This window comes from Gavia stellata, chromosome 10 (genome assembly GCF_030936135.1).
Source record: "Gavia stellata isolate bGavSte3 chromosome 10, bGavSte3.hap2, whole genome shotgun sequence".
In the NCBI taxonomy this organism is placed as follows: Eukaryota; Metazoa; Chordata; class Aves; order Gaviiformes; family Gaviidae; genus Gavia; species Gavia stellata.
The window spans coordinates 3,798,044-3,819,278 of NC_082603.1; the positions used below are offsets into that span (position 1 = coordinate 3,798,044).

Here is a 21,235-nt window from a genome sequence, read left to right on the forward strand (position 1 = left end):
TTTTGTTAAGAACCAAGCAGCAGAGCACAAGGGGAGTTTTGCAAAGCTCTGGCTTTCCCAGGAGAAGAAGATTCCTGCTCGGCAGTCTGTAAGCGCCCTCTGGTGCAAACGCAGCCGGTTGGCTTCAGCCAGCTCTGCCCTGCAGATTTATCCAGCAAACATCCACGACGGGCGTTAATTTGGGTGTTTCGGGTGGTGGAAAGGGGGGTGACAGCCACCCCGCACCATCAAGGCAGTGCTCACCAAGGGAGGAGAGCCTCCTTCGCAGGTTGGACGTCGGCACGGCGCTCGTGAGACCTGGCTTCAGATTGCACCGAGATCTTTGGTGGTAAATGGCATCAGTCTGGTGGAATTGAGACGCCCAGTTGGTACCTGGATTAGGATAGAGAAAGGCATAGATGGCTCTTTGGAGACCATCTAGGCACCCCAGCAGAAGACAGGGTGCTAGCAGGAAGGTTGGAAAGAAAGGGGAGCTTCCAGATAGCATGAAAAGATAAATTTGAGGGCAATTAAGGGATGGTGTGCTACCTATGAAACATGGGCCAGGAGGGCAGCGAACGATAGTAAAAAAATTGCTGGCAAGATGACTGGAGCAGTGAGAAAGGGAAAAAAAAAAAAAAAAAGCCATGAAAAAGATGAGAAGAGCCATTCAGGTTTGGCAAACTGAACTTGATGGCCAGACAAGAAACATGGGGAGAAGCTTGTAGGTAGGTGGGGATGCAAAGAATGATGACTGAGACAATAAACCATCAGGGCAATAAGTTATGTCGGTTGAGTGCTGAGAACACAAGACACAGCATGTAGCTAATCAGGAGTTGGAGCGCTCGTTAATTCACCCCAGCACACAGGCTATCAGTCAGGTTTGCTGAAGGTGGTGGCCGAGTCCAGGGTTCCTCGGGCTCGTGGTGCCACCGAAGCGGGAGAACCTGAGAAATGAGAGAAGGAAAATGGAAAAGCAATCAACTCCCTGGGATACTCTGAAATATGAGGTGCAGCTGCAGGTATTTTTGAAGAGTTAGGAAACCCTTGTTGCTCACAATTATCTTCATTTCTGCACAGGGGTTACTTGCCAGCATGGCAATTTGCTGTTGGCTGATACAGCCTGAGATTCTTTGCAGTCCTGGCCGGTGTTGCTTCGCTTGCTGGGTGTCTGCTGTAGCTGGGGGTGCTGAGGCAGGATCCGCACCAGGGATGCGCCAAATTCCCCCCAGTCCTGCAAAATCGGGGCGTGCCGAGGTGTGATGCAGCGATACGAAAGGCAGTAAGAAAACTGTTGAAAAAGCGAAACAGGAGGGAGATGAAGAAAAGCACTCATCTCTTAACGGAAGGGATTGAAAGGGCTGAAGAGTTCAACGCTATCGCTTTAGCCTTGCAAAGTTGAGGGGACAATTGAAATGGAAATGGAATAGGAATAAGGAAAGTAGAGGTGAAAGGCTATTTGGTTTGAGAACGCTCAGTTAGTAGGGCCTGAATTTATCTCGGTTTATTTGCTTTGGTTAATGACTTAAGGAAGTTTTAAACTGTTGGGTTATAATGGAGGACTGAAATGTCCCTGGAGGACTAGAGGAGATTAACAGTAAGCCCATTTATATAAAGCAGGACTTACAGGGTAGTTTAGATTCCTGAAAACTACTGGGACAACCTATTAAACACGTAATTCCTGCAGACCTGCAATACTAGTAGGATGATTAATAAATTCATACAGACAGTTTATTAGAAAAAAATGGTTTTAAATTAAACCAAAAGGCTTCGTTGGGTTGCTGGCCCAGAAAAGAGAAAGATTACGATCGTTTGGCTTTGGTAATATTATTGATATTTCGATGTTGTGTCCAAGCAAAAGATCCTGTGGAAAACCTTGCCCCGACTTGAGAAGGGGTTAAAAGAAGAGACCGTGTCTTTCTTCTAGTGATTTCTGAAAAACAGAACTGTTCTGTGGGGATGCTGAGGGCCGTTTTGTAGGGGACAGGATCCTGCTTAGGGTGTGGTTTGGAAGCAACCCACCTTCATCTGGTCACTGCTTGCCGGGCAGTGCTGCCAGGGGCCGCATCGCTGCCACGCAGGTGTGCCCTGGCAAGCAGGGACAGATCGTGAACCGACGCTCTGGCGTCCTTTGCTCGCCCGGCTGCTCCACGCGGAGATTACACACGGCACGTGCACAGCCACAGAGGTGTAGGTGACTCCAACGGGAGGAACCCGCTGCCCAAACATACGCACGTGCTTCTGCTTATTCAGGGTGGAGAAGGGGAAAGTTGCAGCAGTCGCTCACTTTCGGCAGCTGTCTGCTGCAGCACATGTATCTCGGCCACTTCTTGCTACCACACCTCCTCCTTATGCATCTGATGAGGCTTCCTGCTTCTCGACTGGTGTTTTTTCGCATAAAATGTTCTGTGTGCGTTGCAAACAGTCAGGCTGAATACAGGACAGTTCAGGTGACGATGCCAGTAATTCCTCAAGGAAATACAGTTTGCATAAACCAAAGCGGACGCTGGCTTATGCAACTGGGCATCGAGTCTAGCCGTCAAATCCGTGCCAAAACATCGCTTTGCTTTTCTATCATTCTTTACTTGGTGGGGAAGCTTCAATGCAAATATCTCTCTGAAGAGAGAAAAGACTTGAAACAATAATCTACCGGAAAATTATACTCTTCAGATTTTAAAACATACCTTCTGTTGGTCAAGGGTTATCAGTAAAACAAATCAAGCTGTGCTTGGCAAATAAAACTTCAAAAAAAACTTTAAAAGATGGCAAGATGTAGCCTGTAAAATCTTCTGGACTGAAATAAGAGATGAATTTGCAAAGGTGTCGAGGCCAGATGTCACGGCTCATGCTTCCACAGATGTCTCACGAACACTTAAAGCAGAGGAATGTTTGAATACTTTAGGCACAGCGCCAAGATACTACGGATTTAGGAATGTTAATGCGCTACTGCTCTGAACTGATACACTTCCAAGGGAAGTCTCTTCCCATCTTTATTCAGTGCCTGGAACACCAGAGGCTCTGGTCTGTGTGCTGTTGACTTGACACAGAGAAATACTTCAGCAGAATGTGAAGGAACAGCACAGCTGGCTCTCGACTCATTTAACATCCCCTTGTTTACATTGTAATACATATGGGACAAACAGTGCAGTGGTATTATTTATTCTTCTATTTTTTTCCCCGCAGAAATAAAGAACCACCACAATCTAAGGAGGCTGGAAAAAGGCCTAGAGAATCATTTCTCAGTGGGACACATGGCAGAAATCAAAGCCTCCGGACACAGTTCCTCCAACTCAGCTTCTGAAGACTGGGTAAGCAGTTTTCAGTGTATAGAAAAGGATGCTCAAGTTATGCCTCTCTTTCTGTGCCTAGAAATAATAAAATGAAGGAGAAAAGCTAAGCATCAGTCATGCAGCAAACTGCAAAATGGCAGTATTTCCCAGAAATTGAAGCAAATGCAAAAGAATTTGCTTTTGGGGTTAAGCATGTGTCACTTAAATATAAATTCTGTAACGTATAGCATTCGTTACAGCCTTCTTCACACAAAACCAGCCCTTTTCCAGCACATACTCACACTGGAGCTGAAGTATTTAACAGCTTATAACAAGGACAATTTACCTGGTGGTATGCAGCCTAGCAAAGTGTAAGATTTACTTTATGGAATAAGCAGTAGAGTACATGAAGTATCGATGTTAAGGTCAAACACAGCATGTCAGGAGTCAGCACACAGGTACCCTTTTAAGGCAGTATGGCATCGGACCAAAATAAAATTACGTTTTTCCTCCATGAGGGGAGCAAGACTGAGAAAGAGAGAATTTTTCTTTGCCTTTCTCCATGACCAAAGCCCACAGACCCATGGTCTCCCCTTGCTGTACGGGGGAAAAAAGCAACCATTTTGTCTCTGACCGCATCAGAACATACACAGCCTCATGTATGACTTGTCCAATTACTCTAACAGATCAGGGTACACATCCATACAGTTGCAACCCATCCAAACTCAGCCTGTTCAGGGTCAGGTTAATAGCTGAGAACAAAAACTGCCAGAGGCAAACCTTTCTGAGCTGGTATTAGCTGCCAAAACTCTCATCACAGTGAACCACAGCTCACATGCGAGGAGCTAGTTGTAAGAAACCATACTGCCGTAACGTACAGCAGTGAGAAATACTACCAATAAAAAGATGAAAAAAATAGCACGAGCACAAGGGACAATATCAGAGTTGCTTACGTGCTGCGAGTAGCTTCTGGGATTAGTGAGATGAGGATAGGCTCAGCAAAGCCCCTGGGCATGCACAGCAGCCTGCTCCCCACAAATTAACAACTTCCCCAAGTCCGCTTGGTCCCCCTGGCCGATGGTGCTAGCGGCAAAGCTGATGATAAATGCTTTCCCCTTCACCCGAAGGTGCCGTACAGAGCTCTGGGTGACAGCACACCCTTCTCCTCCAAGTTTATTGTCAAAGCTGGGAGGGATGAGCATGTGCTGCAAGAGGAACACCCCGAGAGGGCTGAAGCCTGAACAAGCCAGAAAGCAGTTGCCTCCCTTGCCCAGACTAGGCGCCTGCAAAACACTTGCGGGATCAGCACCCAAACGCAACGCCTGATGTCACACAGGGTGCGGGGGCCTTCCCGCCCTGGGCTCTCCCTGCTAGATCATTCTGCCTCCCCGTGTATTTGGCCAAACTAGGTTCAAACTCCGCAACCATAAAAAGATCCACTCTAGTCATAGGGATAGTAAGGCTTCAATGGTCTTTCATTTCCAGCTTGGTTTTTTGGATTCTCTCCCATTCTTATATCCATGCAAAAAAAAGAGCTCTTGTGCTTCAAATTTTGAATGTGTGGTCCTTGGCCACGCAAATGTCATACGGACATTTTTGTACTCAAGAAGCTGCTTCTGGGATGCTATTTGGTTTCCAAGAAACTCTAAGTTTAACCTGAAGAAGATTTCTATGCGAAAGACATGGAAAATTCCCGTAAGAGAAACTGAAAGTCAGTTTTTTTCCTCTTAACTTACTCCTAGCTGAAGCACCTCTCGGGCAGCCAGTTTAACTAGCAGAAGCTACATAAAAAAAAAAAAAAAAAAAAAATTAAATCCTAGAAACTACAACAGGTTTAGAAACCTCCTTGCTGAATGAAGCAGGTAACAGCTAGTGTCCACTCATAGCACAGAAGGTGACACACTTTGGTGACAGATAAAAACATACCCCATTTTCATGCTCCTCTTCAGAGAGCTTTAAACACTGAAAGCATGTTGAAGCTATTTCAGACAGGAAACACAAGGAGAGGGCAGGTCACCATTTAGACAGCTTCATCACACTGGGATGTGAACGGAAGGTACCTTCAGTCCTTAGACAGTCGTCCCACACTGAATATGGAGCAAGAGCCTGGTGGCGTTTCTGGATGGTGACCTGTGGCACGGTGTGCGTTCAGCTACGTAGGTAACACTACCCTGGGTCAACACTTCCACGTGTAGCGGATGCAGTCATAACCTACCTCCACGTGAAGGGCTGGCCTCTGCTCATAGGTTCTTCAGGCAGATCCAGAGACCCCTCTTTACTAGTCTACGCTTTGTTCTAATAGCCTCTGGCATTGCTACAGTCAGTTTTCCCTCTGCAGAGAAAAGTTTAAAATAAGGTATTTCTGTGGAAAAGTCTCTTCTCCAAAAGCAGGGGGAAGAAGGTAAGTGTTCAGAAGTGTAACCTGGGAGGTAGCACGAGCGCTTCTGACAGTGTTAAGACAAAGACACTCTGTAAACTACAAAGCCCTTAACTTAGTATCAGTACTCCTGCCAGAAATCCTTAAGATTTACCTTTAACCAATATTTACAATACGGGTAAGGATGTGTTTATTCTGTTATGTACCTGAACAGATATAAAGAAGAAACTAGCCTTGGAAACATCTCACAAGTATATTTATTAGTCAGGAGCAATCTGTCTCAAAAGCGTGACCCATTTCATACTTTAAACAGAATTTCATTGCAGTGCAGCTGCACAAGCCTCCATTCTCCCTGAGCAGATGCTTGCTATGCAGAAGACAGACTTTAGCACACTACTTATTTACATACATAAGCTCCTGGATTTGTTTAGGTTTGAGGACAGTAGTTCAAGAAAAGTCTGTTTGTCTTAATCATTTGAAAAGCTTCTTTCTTTTCTTTCTCCACTGTTTATTGTCCACATCTTCAGTATCGTCAGGAGGATCTGGTATTACAAAGCCATCAGTCATTTTATAATAGACTACTGTGGAATCCGACTCAACTATGGCCAAGGTAACTGACAGCGGGGTGTCGGGATCGTCTTGTGGGAGAGATGCTTTCTTCATGATTTCTCTTATCCTAGAAGAGGAAACAATCGATTAGAAAGGAGTCCACAACTACCTAACGATGGCACAAAGGTAAAAGCGCACCGCTGCTATTTTTATTCAGCCTGGTTTTATGCTGCAAATTTGTCTTCACTAAAGAAAGTATAATAACTGTTCTAATAAAAATCCAAAGTTGTATAATCAAGCAACAAAATCAAATAACAAAGAATCTTATAAAAATACACTTAGTTACATACATCTCTGCTGGAAATGGCTCAACACATGCTTCTAAGCTTTGCTTAGGTGTACTACTGTGCACATGCCTCAACTATCCTTCAACTACCACAATCATAGCATGGCAATCTTGAAAGGCCTTGTTTTCATTAGATTTAAAAAAAAAAAACCAACAAACATACAAAACCCCCCACTATCTAATTGAATAACACACCGTGCTCAATTAGAGAACAAAATAATTAAGCCTTGTTCCATTTGTAGAGGTAAGTCTTCCAGTCTCTGTCCTACAGTTCTCTGCCAGACTGTGGAAGGCCCAGGAACCGAAGCCAGGTTTCTCTACCTCCCCGTCTAGACTAGAAGCCACAAGACTAATGTTCTTCTTCAAGTCAGTCAGCATAAATAAAGTCTTCCTTAAAAATTCAAGACAAAGTTATGCAATTTTTCCTGTTCGGCTTATTTTAAGAATAACATGCCAGTTGCTTTTCAGTTCAGAGCTGAGGACAACACTGATTCCTGGAGTCCTTGTATTACTGTTCTGACTGGGGAGCAAGTACTGAAGGAGCGCAGTGCCCAGGGGCAGAACAGGAACACTCCCCATAGCAAGCACTTCCCCAGGGAGCTTTCTCCTTCACCTAAAGCTCGGGTTCAACAGGGCTTATCTGGGATTGCCAGGACAGGTTACGCTCTGGGGAGAGGTCAGCTATGCAGTGGGAAAAATCACCCCTCGCTTCATGTGCCCCTGAGATCTCATTCGCCAGAAAACATGCATTTCTGAAGCTGGGCACTGTAGCTGAAAATAAGGTTCTTTCTAAATGCATCAGCTTTCAAACTTTAATCATCATCTTCCTTCCAAACCTCTTTGATCCCTTAATAAAAGCCAAATGGAAAGCGGCAGAGAATAAGCAGCAGCCTGGAAAGCCTATGCTATTAAGCCTGTGACCCTCTTAAGTATCCATCTGTGTTCTGAACTGTTCATAATTCAACTTGGCTAAATTCAGTAGTGCCTTTTCTTTTGCTTTCACTACTGGCCCGTATATAATGCAAGGCAAGGCAATACAATATAGTTAGTAATTTCATGCAACAGAGATACTAAGGCCGTGAAAAGCCATATTCTGGTCCTCCTACCATCAGCACATTTCGTAACAAGAGAACAAATAAGCAAAGATACTGTATCGGCCACTGGCAGAAGAGAGACACCTGCAAAAGACTCATACTTCAAGCAACGTGACATTAACTTCTATGCTCCCTGCCACCTTGGCACTGCTTTGTCTGAACATTTACTTGGCAGGTGCCTCAGGCTCTGGGCCTTGCTGTGGGAACACTAGCTGCGCCGTAGGTATTAACAAGAGCGTAAACACAAGCCTGCCTTCCAAAGCTGTAGGCAATTCATGGATGGAGGTGCTCTGCAACAAGAAATGCATCCCACTATGAGCAATGCCTCAAATATGGCAAGGTCTTCCAGTGAAAGCACTACCTAGCGAGAGGGGTCATGCGTCTGCTGGAGTTGCACCAGTAAGGACCGGGTGAATCGCAGGTGTACAAGCGGGCACCAGGACTGCAGTAAGCAAGGACAAAGGAACTGAATGTTGAACATTCAGCACATCATTGCTGTACCTCTGTGCTGATGCTGGGCACCTTCTGCTCTTGTCACCATTTCCAGCCCCCTTTTAGGGGTACCTCCAGCACCACAATGTCTTGCCATAGCTCCGGCAGGTAACGAGGGCCTGGGAAAGGATTCCAGATGTGCCACACACACATGGAGAAGACTCCACTTGTGGCACCTCGGTAGTTCACGTCTGGAGGGAGCTAATAGTAAGTTGTCAATGGTGAGGCCAGGCTACTGGCAGAGACCCAGTTAGGAAAGAACTGTCCATGGCTTTTATGAAGCTGTGGATATTAATCTCTCTCTTTCTCCTCAGAACGTGAAATAGAAATAATAATAAAAAGCCAAATACAAGGCCACAGCTACCTGGGAGAGATATTTTGGGACCCAAAGAAACCAAACTTGTGTTGAGTGTGGACAGTCCCATATCTGGAAGCAGACTCAGGCAGTGGCCTGTATTCACCTGTCAGCCAGGGCAGAAGCTCCTTCATGTTTCTGTTAGTATCTGTCACCATTTCTCTTCCTACTTTACTAGGGGAATGGATGCAACAGTGAGGCCCGAGATCTAGATTTGCCATCACTTAATTTCTTCTTATACTGTCAAGCACAGGCATCTGAACCTTTATTTCCCCCCATTTAGCACTTAGGCTTAGAAGATGCGCCATGATCAGAAAAGTGGCCAGGTCCTGACAACAGATGCATGGGATTTCTTCGCATCCCCGACTTACTTTTCAGGAGACTAAGTTTCAGGCTTTACGTAAAGAGCACAAAGACATGCCATTGCCTCAGGATAATCTGCTACCACTGCTGTCCATAGAGCCCAACGCTTTCCACTGCACATGGAGAATCGGCCTCTATCGCTGTAAAGAATTACAACTGCAAATGCAAGATTCTCCGCTTCCCCCTTTTCTCAACACAGGCAGCCCCAAAACAAGAGCATGCATACCACAACTAGCCATAATGAAATGCAGCACATCTGCAGATGAGTGGGAGGGTATCTTTTAAAAGAATAAGCTTCGGAATTCAGGAAGTCTGTATCAGATGCCTGCGTTTCCTCTCCTCCCCTGGAGGCATCACTGTTAGCTTCTGCATCCAGAATGTTCACAAAGTTTCTCTGCAGCAGCGGACATCTCAAAGGAGTCAGGGGACATCTGCGTTTGTGCCGATTTCACTGCACTTGCTACCTGCCACGAATGGAAAGATGAAATATTGCAGCAAAGGTACAGGTTTTTTTAATCCTTTTGATATATCTAACACTGTCTACGAACAAAAAATGCAAGAAGTGTTCTTGGCCTTCTGAAATTCAAAGGAATGCATGTTTGACCTGCTAAACAAGGCAAGAGGCCTTTATTTCAAGAGATACAGCCCTCTAGGCTGCCCATCTCACACAACAGCTGCATTCAGTGACTAAAATGAAGTCCTAAACAAGAAGCCGGTATGTTAACACCTCCCCCCAACAGAGCTAGCTGACTTCATTTACTAAGGTAATGGTTACAGATAAGCTCCTTAATGACGAGTATGTCTGCTACACCATATAAATGATGTCAGTTATAAAAGACAGCTTTTGCTTAAGTAAAAGTAGATCTAATGTTTCTGAAAGTGAAGAAGCCTCAGGGGAATTCAATACATCCAGTACTTTGGCATACTCCACCAACAGCCTCGATAACCTCGATAAGCCTTTTCCTCATGAGTCACAACTGTGTTAGGACACATTCTGCAAACATTGTTCCCACTGACACCAAGGGGTCCACAGTGACTCTGGTTTTGGTTCCCCAGCCTTTACAGGCCATGCTCCAACAGCGTGAACCCCACAGAAGCTGTGCTGTGAAGCAGTTGGCATGGACTGGCTCTACCTGGTTCCTCCTTTTCAACAGGCATTCAGGTATGCCCATTCCACTGGCTAGACATGAAGTTTTAAGCAGAATGTAGAGACTTAACATGAGAAAAGGTGCAGCTGAGAAACAGTTAATACAGTCCAAAGTTTTCAGAATAGCTTGAAAACCCATCTTTAAAAACTGATGGTATCTGGATGTTTGCTGCCAGCTAGGACCTGCTCCCACCGAGCCAAACGCAAGCAGGATGAAGCCCCCAGTTTCCACCTAGGAAGCAACCTCACATTCACCTCACATTGCTGGAAATGAAAAGGATTTAATCTCAAACATGTGAAGGAGACACTGTTATACAAAAGTAAGAGCTGGAATTTCTGAAGCCCTTTGCATGAGAAAAAGGGCATTAGAAAAGGCTTTCTAGATACCTACAAACTACAGTCAGTAGGATTTGCTCTTTTTCTACCAGAGAATTAGTCATAAGAGCAGGTTTAACTTACTTAACATCATGCAAGGACCACGGCAGCTAAGGTAACAGCACTATGAAGGTCTTTTTGCATCTGCCTTTACTGCTGCATTCAAACTAAATGGCAACAGTGAACTCACCTGGTCTTCTATTACTGTTGCAATCAATAGCTTAAAAACAAAACAAAACCCAACAACAAAACGAAGAAATCCATACAAATCCATCCAAATAAGAGAGGGGAATTTTCTATCTTTCCCCCATCTTATTTTTTTATTAACAAAATACTTCCGTACTAGGTAGGCCTTCAACACACATCAGAAATCTGTACTGTCTTTCCTAATGACCTGCTCCCAACAAAATAACATGGCCCTTTTCGCTCCAGAAAAAGAAACAGATATACGACTGGTGAACTTCAGGCAACTGTAGCTTGAGGTTTTAATTGACTGTCCAAAAACTAAAAAAGAACGGAATCATAAAGGCAAGATAACATGAGCGGAAAGTTTTGTGATGAACAAAAGAGTATTTCAGTGATGTATCCCACGCAAGTACCTCTAAGAAGCAGCGGAAACACTGAAAGCTCAGAGTAGTTTTATGGAGGTTGCATAGTGCTCCATTGAGCTGAAATGGAACTACTGCCTTGCCTACCATAAAAGCCAAAGGCTTTCAATCTGTCCTTTATACTTGGATGAATAATTAATTGCAGGCTTGGCCAGCCCAAACAGCTCCCTCCCCTCCATGCAAGGCAGGGCTGGAGAGTCAACACAAGTTGGTCTCTGTACCGCTGCAGAGATCGTAATTCCGTGCAGTGGCGTTCGCCATTGTACCCGACTTGTTCAGACAGACCCCGGGACAAGAGAACCAAAGCAGAGGAAACCTCCCGTAAAGCACAATATCTTGAATTTAGCCAGCACTACAAAAACAGCGCAGCGTGGCTCACCCTCAGGAACGCTGCTCCAGACCTAGCTGCTGGGCAGGCAGCAACATTAACTTAGTGCCTTGAAATATATGGGAAGAAGCACATGGTGGTGGTGGGAGGTGTAAAGGGACACCACCATTTCTTGGGATTTGTTTCCAAACTACAGGAACATGGGATGCTAGAAGAAACTCATGTTTTTGTAATGAGGAAAAAAAACCCCTAACACCTAAAGAAAACACCACATGCCTCACTAGTCAGGAGAAGGAATTGAAACCCCAAGGAATATAAAGTCCTTTTTTCCATGGAAGTTGAAAAAAAAAAAACAAGACAAATCATGCAAAAGGGAAGAATCAGAATTCAGCAAAGTGCTACAAGATACACCGACTATAGGACGTTCACTCATAGTACTGCAAAACCAACTCAGCTGTATGAGCCACATCAATCACTTTTCAACTATTAATAAAGAGTTTGCATTTAGAAGCCATTAATTACACTTTCAATGTGAGATTTACTGTATGAGTAAGCTCAAATAATGCTTATAGCAGAAGAGCTACTGACAAAACTGCGAAGAAGATGCACAATAAGGAGCATGTCACACTTCCAGTGCTTTTAAAATAACAGTGCTTCTCACAAGCAAAACCACTTCGGATTAGAGGAAGATCTATTTCACAAACTACAGATTTAGAAGAGAATAAATCGCTTCCAGTCCTCAGACTTGCTTCTATGGATGCTTATCAGCTTTAAAATGAAACATTTATGTATTATTTCCAAAATTACTTTACCATTTTAACAAAATAACCCTTTCTCTCTTAGCCTAAAACAAACTTTGCAGTCTCTATAACCTCATGCAACTGACTTCATCCTTCATTTCCAGCACTTGCGTACAAAAAACAAACAGGGCAGTGACATATCATTTAATCTGACAGTTTATTAGTAACATTTTGCTTAGACAATGTTATTTGTCTAGGACAGACAGCGCGTAATTCCATTAGATCAGGCATCTAACTCCCTGGTCCTTGGAAGGATCAAGGCTTTCAACGCTGTCTAGAAAATCCAGCTGTCAACACTGTGAGCTCTCCTACGCTTGCTGAGCTTGGTTTATGCAAGTCATTTCTGACAGCTTTGAAGCAGGACTGCCCGTACTTAACTGCTTCATCCCCCTTGGGGAGCCACAATTCTGGAAATTCTGCTAAATTCAAAGGTGTACGAACACAAGGTTCTCCAAACCTCAGCCAGCTCTGTGTGGTTGAGAGAGTGGTCAAAGACAGACATAAGTTGCATCTTATTCTCCAGGTCTTCACTCACAGAAGATTCAGCAGTCTTCATTTTAAGAGCATGCATGCACAGCAGGAAGCCACTTCTCAGATTGCACGAGACTACCGTTTGCATTGGTGGTCACTTTGCTCCAGACCCTGTAATTTTGCGATTCAGTGAGTTACTTTGCAGCCTTACATTGGCAGGGCAGGATGATCAGCTTCCATCAAACTGTTTGTAGAAGTGGACAGCATGCTTAGTAAGCGGAACAGCTTTTGCCTTAAGCAGTTAACCGTCATGCATAAACTGGATGTGATGAAATCTTATAATAGGCTAAAAAATATTGAGTGGATTATTTTTTTTTTCAGGGCACTCGTATTTATCATTTGCTTAGGTGTCTTGTTGGTAATTTCCACAGCAACTTTACTACGGCCTTTTAAGGACACACTCCTCTGAGTGTCAGCCAAGCTGCAGTCTTCATGAGACACCTGGGAAGTCAGAGCCTGGCTGAAGTGCCTTTTAGAGGAAAACCACCCCTGCAGTCCCTACCCAGGCCTTAGTGCTTAAGCAAGGAAATGCTGCCCATGAATGCTGCCATTTGCTAGCTGCTTCTGCAGTTAGCACATTTCCAGTCTCAGCAATTAGGACAGAACATTTTCACCTTCCCAACCCCTTCCAATGGCTTACCTTCAACATTAAGTGACCTGCATTCACTTGTATGCATACCTCTTCCTTTATCTTTAGCTGGTAATACAAAACCCCAAAGCATTGCTTTGAAAAAAACGACAAAGTAGCTAAGTACAAAAGCTTTCCTGTCTACCTATAGCTTGGTAAGTCAAGTGAGAAAATACCATTAAAGATATCAGATACCTAACAAGCCTCCTGCTATCCACAATCACAACAACAAAATATTCATCACTGTCAGAACAAAGAGGCAGTAGTACTGTAATACTGTTTCCAACTCCTTCTGTAGGATGCCTTTTTAATGGCCTCCCTCTACGCTACGTAATTTTGAGCTACAGTTATTCTCTATACCCCCTGGTTTTTGCGTACTGTTCCAGCCAAGGAGCCGAGGAGTTGATGCTGTCCTTTCTCTACGAAGACAGACCAGGCCCCTCTGATCAGTGATGACCTGCTAATGAAATGCCAAGCATGCATATGCACATGTGCGTATACTATCTTCCTGCCTGACAACGAGCACATCCAGGCTTTAATGGGCTCACCCGGCATTACAGGCCGATACTCAGCTCATTTTAGTGACAATACGTTCTATGTAGTTGCTCTGTAGCAAAACCTAGTCACAAACTGTACTTTTAATCAATGTGATGCATTCACTCTTTGCCTCTCTAACACACATCCTTCCAGTAATGGATTCCATCCACACTGGTGCCAGAAGCAGAGCAAACAGTATCACCACAGTACAAACAAGTTTAGAGGCTCCAAATGAAAAGCCCCAATGAAACAGTATAAAAGATAGGACATATACACAGTGCAATATCTCACTGTCATTAAAAGCCAATTAGAACATACTTCCTGGCATTGAGCCAACGCCAGGAATCAAAGTTTCCAACCTAGGTGGAAACCTACTACATTAAACAAGCACAACTCAGCACGTAGGCGTAATTTCTCAAAGATCCCAAATCCTAGTTTGCCGCCTTCTTTTCCCACCTAAAATCCAGTTTGAACTGTGAATAGCAATGTGTCCCTTTCACCACACACAGTGATCTGCTTCTTGCAGAGAGGCTGAATGACACTCAACATTTCATTCTGCAAGACCTCTCAGCAGCTTTCTTCTGTTGTGGAGATGACACCGTATTTCTCTGTGAGACCAAGAGTGATTGACCTGTATTTGCAAATATAAGATTTTTTTTTCAGCATGTAGGTATCACTGAAATCCATCAGTATCTAAAAGTCATTTTCTTCCCCCTCACAAATGAATAGTTTCTGAAGATACTCCCTTGGAAAAACACAGCAGAATTAAGATGGAAGTCTGGTTGCAAGAGACCGATCTGTCACTTCTAAAACCTAAAATAAAGCAAAAACCTAGCATGTCTAAAACATCATTCCTAGAGCGCACACACGTCTGCTAAGTGCAACTCATTAGCTACCTACTACTGTCAGGCTGCTGCCAACAGAGCAAAAGGAAACAGCAAAGACCTGTAAAGCCAGCCCTGAGCACATGCTCCTAGCAAGAGTAGGAAGAGAAAAAAAATGGAACAATGGACTACGATATGATGCAGCTGAAATAGTTCAGGTGTTCAGAGACATCACAGAAAAAAATGGCAAACACCAGCAAGAGAAGGCGGCCATTATCAGAGAGTAAATCATATCGTGTGTTTGAGGCTGCTCTAAGGGCCAGTTACAACATACTGTAAAATTACTGAAGCGGAACTTCTCTAGGCTGCAAATATCTGTAATATCACAAAGTCATAGCTGTGTTGTCCTCCGCTTGAGGATTACTTAGTCTTGCATGTGTAAGGAAAGTAAATCAAAATCACAGTTCAAGGGACAGTTACACATTAAACTCCGGATAAGTTAGAGGAATTTCTAGTTGAAAGTAGCCAAATTATACTTTCAAAACAAAAAGCAAACCAAACCAAATACACCAGGCTTATCCATAGATTCAACAATAAAAAAATAGTTTATTCTTAGACAGGTCTGAGAGGATTTCTTTCCTCTTAGGTACTTTAAAGCCCAGTGACACAAAAAGTATTGCTAGATTTCCCAGACTACAAAAAAGCAGCACAAGAATGTTCAAAACATAAGCTGTGAAGGTCTTGTATTCTAACCTTGTCTCTCAAACACATACTTTGATATCCATTGTTATTTCCTAGAGGATATGCAACTTCTAAACAATATGAAGTGTTTATCAGCAGAAGGAGTCCGTTGCTGTGGGAAGCTGACATCAAAGGCATACCACTTTCAGGGAGGGAGAAGCAGAGACTGATGCAGCTTAGAAAAGTAAAGAAATCTCAACTTTGCATGTATGTTTGCAGCACCCAAAATAACTCTGCTCACAGGCTGAGATATTGCTTCCCTCTGATACTCCTTTGTTTCCTCCCCTTTCCCCTCTTGACCAAGTCATCAGCAGCCTGTTAAATATATCTGTTCTTCATTTGACCTTATTGGTGACGTGAGCCAAACACTGACCACATCCTCACCTCTCATGGCTTAACGATATGTGCACAGGTACCGGCACCATCACTTGGAGACTGTCCTGTTCTCTTTGACGTGCGTGTAAACATACGAGTTGCAGTTCTGCTACTCCGACATGCTTCACTTCATGCCAGTTTCTCCCTGGGAAGGTTCATCATCGATGAGAAGGAACAGAACACAAAACACAAGTTTTAATCATTCAAATATCAAATTTGGTATTTAAGTTAACATCTTAGGTTCTGTTTTCCCTCCCTCTCCTCACAGGAGATTTCCCATGAGAGACAACTACGCCATCCAACTATCAAGTTCCCCTTCTGAGGAACAATCCTGTTAAAGAAACCTACGGGAGCATTACTAGTCTGCTGACTCCACTGATTGATGGTGAACAGGGATCTGTCTGACAAAGCTTTGTTTCAAAAAGGCAGAAAGAAGACAAAACACATCTTTGTCATCCGCAGCAGAAAACTGTAATCCAAATTTGAACTTTATCAGTGTGAAGGAGCAGGTGCTACAAGCATGATTACTGATGATACACAGTTCTTCCCTTCTGCTTGAAGGGATAAGGCTAAAAGTTTTCGCTGCAGAACTACAGGAGCCTTCTCTTAAAGCCTATTAAGGCATTTTCTTCAGAGGTGTAACAATAACAGACACAGTGCTTTCTGGCCTCTAAAAATCCCTCCCCTCCCTGACCTTGAGACCTACCAGCCTCCAAGAGAAACTGAAGTATTTTTATTAGGCTGGCTGCCTGCCTATGCACAGTCTCTTTTCAATAAAGCCAGCTTGGGAGAATCGCAGGCAAAACTTTATACATCACATAATTCTGCTCCACTCTTACACGACACCAGAAAACTACACTGCATTTGTCATAATTATTGCCACCAGACTTCCAAATTATCTTTTTTCCTATAGGAACCCTTGCCCTTTCCAGAAAACAGCGTCCTAATCAGGCCAGCACACATCAGCCATTTGCTAAATGGTAACGTTAGTGAAACACTGTGATTTAGTAACTTTGACACTAATCTACAAATCAGGACTCTATTCCCAGCACAACCACTGAACTTGTAACTTCACCTTTCTATGTCCCTTCTCCTTCCTCTAATCCCTTTTTGCTTTTTTTTTCCAGGCTGGATGTCTTTGCCCTGGAACGCTTGCACCTGTAACTGCTGGACAAAATGGGCCCTAATCTTCGTAAAGGCTCCAGGTAGGCATGGGATAGAAATCTTCAGTGCCAAAATACAACGCGTTTCTTAGGTACCCCCCACCGCATTAATTTTCAAACAGAACGCCAGGGACTTTTGTAGGAAAGGTCCTGCTAGCGTACAAACTTTAATAGTACCTAAAGGCGAATACATTTGTTGAGATGTCTAGCCAGTCACTTCATTGAGTTACCTTCTAAGAGGTCCAGGTACACCACAAACGCAGCATAGATTTGAGCGCTGTCAGATATATCAAGAGACATCATTTCTGTGAACTGAAACCCAAAAAGTAGCGTTGGTCAAGGAAAGCAGAAGTTATATCAAGAATACACGGACCAAACCCCGAATCTGTATGGCTATCTAAGCCACTGAAGTCTGAAACCAGTTTTAAGGACTAAGAGGCAATTAAAAAACAGGACTCGTTTTCTGACCATATCTTAAGAGCTCTTTTTTCCCCACATTCCCCTTATTTTGGCGCTTAAGAAAGCAAGCCAAATGAACAAATAAATGAGGAATCGCAACTATTTCTGGAACAGATCTAGCTTTGTGGAGAAGGGCGATGAATTTTACCTATTTTTGCTGCAGTACATCAACATAAGACGACGGCCAAATTAAATACCTCCATGTTTTCAGTATACTAAAGATTAAGATGGAGTCAAAGCTGAAGACACTTGTGTTTTCCCGCTGCGATTTCAGCATTTACAACCTCCTCCCCTACGAGAAGCGGCATTCCCCAACACCCCCCCCGCCCCCCCCCCACGGGCGGGGAGAAGAGCCCCCTCAACAGGCCCGACATACCGAAACAGGTTATATTAAAATCTCCTCCTCCAGCACCCCTTCTCGGGGCGGGGGGGGACACCGGACCCCCTTCCCCGTCCCCTCGGCCTCGGGGTGCCCGTGACTACCTACGCGCGCCCCCGCCCCGAGACGCTCCTCAAAGCCATGGTGGGGGGAACCCTGTCAGGGGCCGGGCGGCGGGCACGGGCGGGAAAGCGGGACACCCCCCGCCCCGAGTGACTGAGGGCCCTCCGCCTCAGCGGGGCCGGCCCGAACGGTGGCCCCCCCCCCCGCCGCCCCTCAGCGCCCGGGCAACGACGGGCCGCGGAGCCCCGCGCACAGGCCTACCGTGGGGTGAGTCGCCATCCAGTTGCCGCCAGCCCCCCCCGCCCAGCCCCCTTGGCCCCCCGCCTCCCGCCCGCCCGCGGAGGGGCCCCCCCGCCGGGCCGCTGCCCCCCTCCGCCGGGCCGGCCGCCGGCTCCATGCGCTCCCCGGTGTAACGCGGCTTCGCTCCGGGCGGCGCCACGCGGCCCAGCGCTCCCCGGCAACTGCGGCGCCGCTCCCGTTCCGCCTCCACCCCGTTCCCCCCACCCCGCGCCGGGGCTCTGTTACGCGGTCAGAAGCGCTGCGTTAAACCCTATTGACGGCCGGGATGATACATCCCCCGTCACAGCGGGTCCTTCTGCAGCCCATTTTTCTCATTGCCAGGTCTTATTTCGCAAGGAGGCTGGGGGGTTTCAAATAACTACCTCAAGCGGCAGGAGGAGGAGGTGGCAGCCCAGAAAGCAGGGCCAGACGCTGCCCTCTCCGGTGTGGGGACCTGGGAGGAGAGGGGAGGCCATGAGAGGGATGTGGAGCTTGGAGGAGAGGAGTTTTAGGGGAAGAAGGCAGGGTTTGTAACCCAGGCACAAATTCCAGCCTGTTCGGGTTTAGAATATTTTCTCTGGGAGGCGGGGAGCGCTTCAGAAATGCTTCACGTCACAGGTAGAGCACCTCCACGCTTGATTTTTGTCTTCACCGCTCACAGGTGCCACACAAGAGACCGAAGGACTGTCCGTAGGTCCCTCGAGCAGCCCCTGGGCCCGCTGCCTTCGCCATCCCCACCGGCGGAGCGGCCGGCGAGGCCTTCCCGGGAAAGGTGGGCCCGGCGGTGGGAGGGAGGCCTGGGGAGCGGGGGAAACGGGCGAGGGGAGGGCGGCCATGTCCCCGTCGCTGGAGCGTGTCTGTGCCAAAGATGGAAGATTTTAACCTCGAGGGGAAAGTAATCGTGAGGAGAATAAACTGCAGACGAACCTAACAAAACCTCATCTGAGTGAAAGTCCCCCCGGGCAGAGAGAGAAATGCCTGGAGAGAAAGTATGAAGGGAGAAGAGTAAAACAGAAACAAAAGCAAAGAACATGTTATTAATGTCTGGTGTCCAAAGCTTTTATAGGCAGGTTAAGAGATTTAGATTCAAGGTATTGTTATTAAAAGCATCTTGGAGTGCTTTACTTAGAAATATCTCTGACTTCTAGAGCGAGTACGGTTTGGCTCATGCAAAGCGTCCCAGGTCTGGCTTACCAGCTCCATCTGTCTTGGCACCTCTTTTCATAAATTTCAAACACTGGCTTAAATGAAGTCAGGCCTGTCTCTTACAGGAGTTTGAATAGCTTCAGGCTGGTGTCCGCGCGCAAAAAAAAAAAAGCTGCGTGCTGTTTTTAACAGATACACGGAGCATATCGTAACATCAGATGAGAGACTGCAAAGCCCTTGTTTGTACGCTGTGCTTGTTCTCCATCAGGGTACACCAAGAAAAATCTGGCTGAGGTTGGAACCTGCCAAACAGCTACACTGGCTGGAGGAAATGCTGAGTGTCATCTCGAGATGATCAGGTTGATGCAGGGCCTAGTGAAAAATAAACATCTCATTTATAGGCTTAATGATTGTGATATAATAAAGCATCAGTGAAAATTAATCTATATGTAAGGAGTACATAAATTGGTGTGTGGTTTGTCGCCACAGGACGTCATCTTGGGGCCAATCTTATTCAAGCAATTTTGAGGACGTTGGCCTGTTCAAAAAGCATCGGTTTAGTCAGCACTTCAATTCCCTGGGCACAAAATAAATTAAAAGGAAAAAAAGAATCCAGTCTCTGAGACTTCCGTGGAAGAGTTGGCGACAGTAGCTCACTTGGCTGCTGGCAAAAGAATTGGGTGGGTTTGAGTCCTCAGAGGTGAAGAAGGAAATGAAAGGAAGTAGACTTGTCTGTAGATTCTTGTAGGTCCGTGTATATGATATGCTTTATCAGAAGAATGGATCCTCTGTTTTCTACTGCGTGGGAAACAAGTCTGAATTAGAAGAAAGATGTCTGAGAAAATTTGTTACCTGCCAAACCGAGGGAGAATGCCACTGCCAGAGACAGTTCTCTCAGCTGGACTGTCCTTGTTCGGTGTGGGTATTTAGAAGAGGCTGAAACAAATGGCCTAAATCTATTTCTGTGGGACTTACGTTCTGCAAAAAGCTGTTTCTTCCTCAAAGCTAGAATATTTCACCACAGGGTGGTTAATTGTCCTGTCACAGCAGGATTGGGTCTTGGCTTAAAAAAATACAAGATATAATTTTGGCCATTGATAAAGAAGTCAAAAGCGTATACAGATTTCTGTGTATATGCATATAAAGATATATGCATGCATAGATGTAAGAATGCCATGAATTGTAAGGGTAACTGTTGACCTGAACTTTCCAAACTTTCACCATGCTGTGTGGCCGGGAGTAAGAAATTAAGCTGAGTTGACTCCTTTCTCTTACGCATGAAGAAACATCTCATGTTTCAGGCAGCTACTGTCCTCTTTCCAGGGTAAGGACAGACTTTTTCTTTTGTGTAGCGATATGAGGCAGCCAGCAAAGTGAGTTGTGTCAGCGCGGGGAAAGTAATTTTGAAGAGAAAATTACTATTTGTGGGATGCTGCTGGAGGCGTTGCATTTGCTCCCAGCAAATTCTTACGGTTCCGATGCTGTTCAAAAAACAGAAAGAAGGGAGTAGCCTGAAAAGAGCTGAAAGCACTTTAGATTTCACTGAAGACACCAAGAGCTGCACAGGCTAAAAAGCACACTCAACCCTCTGCAAACGTGCTGACTGCAGTGACGCCTAACTGGGTCGCACCTTTATGCTTTGGGTTGCATGTAGGACAAAGCCATGGCTTGCAGTCTCTGCCTCCCGGGTCTTCCTTTGTTTCGAGGGGGGGAACTAATCTCTGCTTGGCTCTGATCCTGCGCTGACTCGGCCCCGCTGGCTCCGGGTTATGGGGGAAGGCTGACCCCGCGTTCCCTCACGCGACAAAGGGAGCGCTTGGTAGGCAGCGGGTGTTGCTGCACCTGCATCCGCAGAGGAGGCACGGCAAAGAGGAGTGCCAGGAGGTGCCTGTTTCTCCTGAAGCTGCCGCGTAGCCTCCTAAAAACGGGATTGTGTCCCTGCTTGAAGATCCAGTGGATCCCATCAAGCGTAGTTGAGTAGCAGTAGTCCCCATCCTCCAAACGCGAGCAGTCCTGTGGACGACAGCG

The 21,235-nt window shown here is 45.5% G+C and overlaps 1 protein-coding gene across 1 annotated transcript; it reads right to left on the reverse strand.

Moving 5' to 3' along the window:
• Positions 1-5,864: 5,864 nt before the first annotated feature.
• TSEN15 (tRNA splicing endonuclease subunit 15) lies at positions 5,865-18,089 on the reverse strand. The gene is made up of 4 exons (XM_059822228.1): positions 18,044-18,089; positions 17,112-17,193; positions 15,728-15,863; positions 5,865-6,301 (listed from the first exon to the last, which is right to left on the reverse strand). Exons 1-4 carry the CDS (start codon positions 18,059-18,061, stop codon positions 6,097-6,099), a joined length of 441 nt encoding a protein of 146 aa, XP_059678211.1. The 5' UTR covers positions 18,062-18,089; the 3' UTR covers positions 5,865-6,096.
• Positions 18,090-21,235: the final 3,146 nt, after the last annotated feature.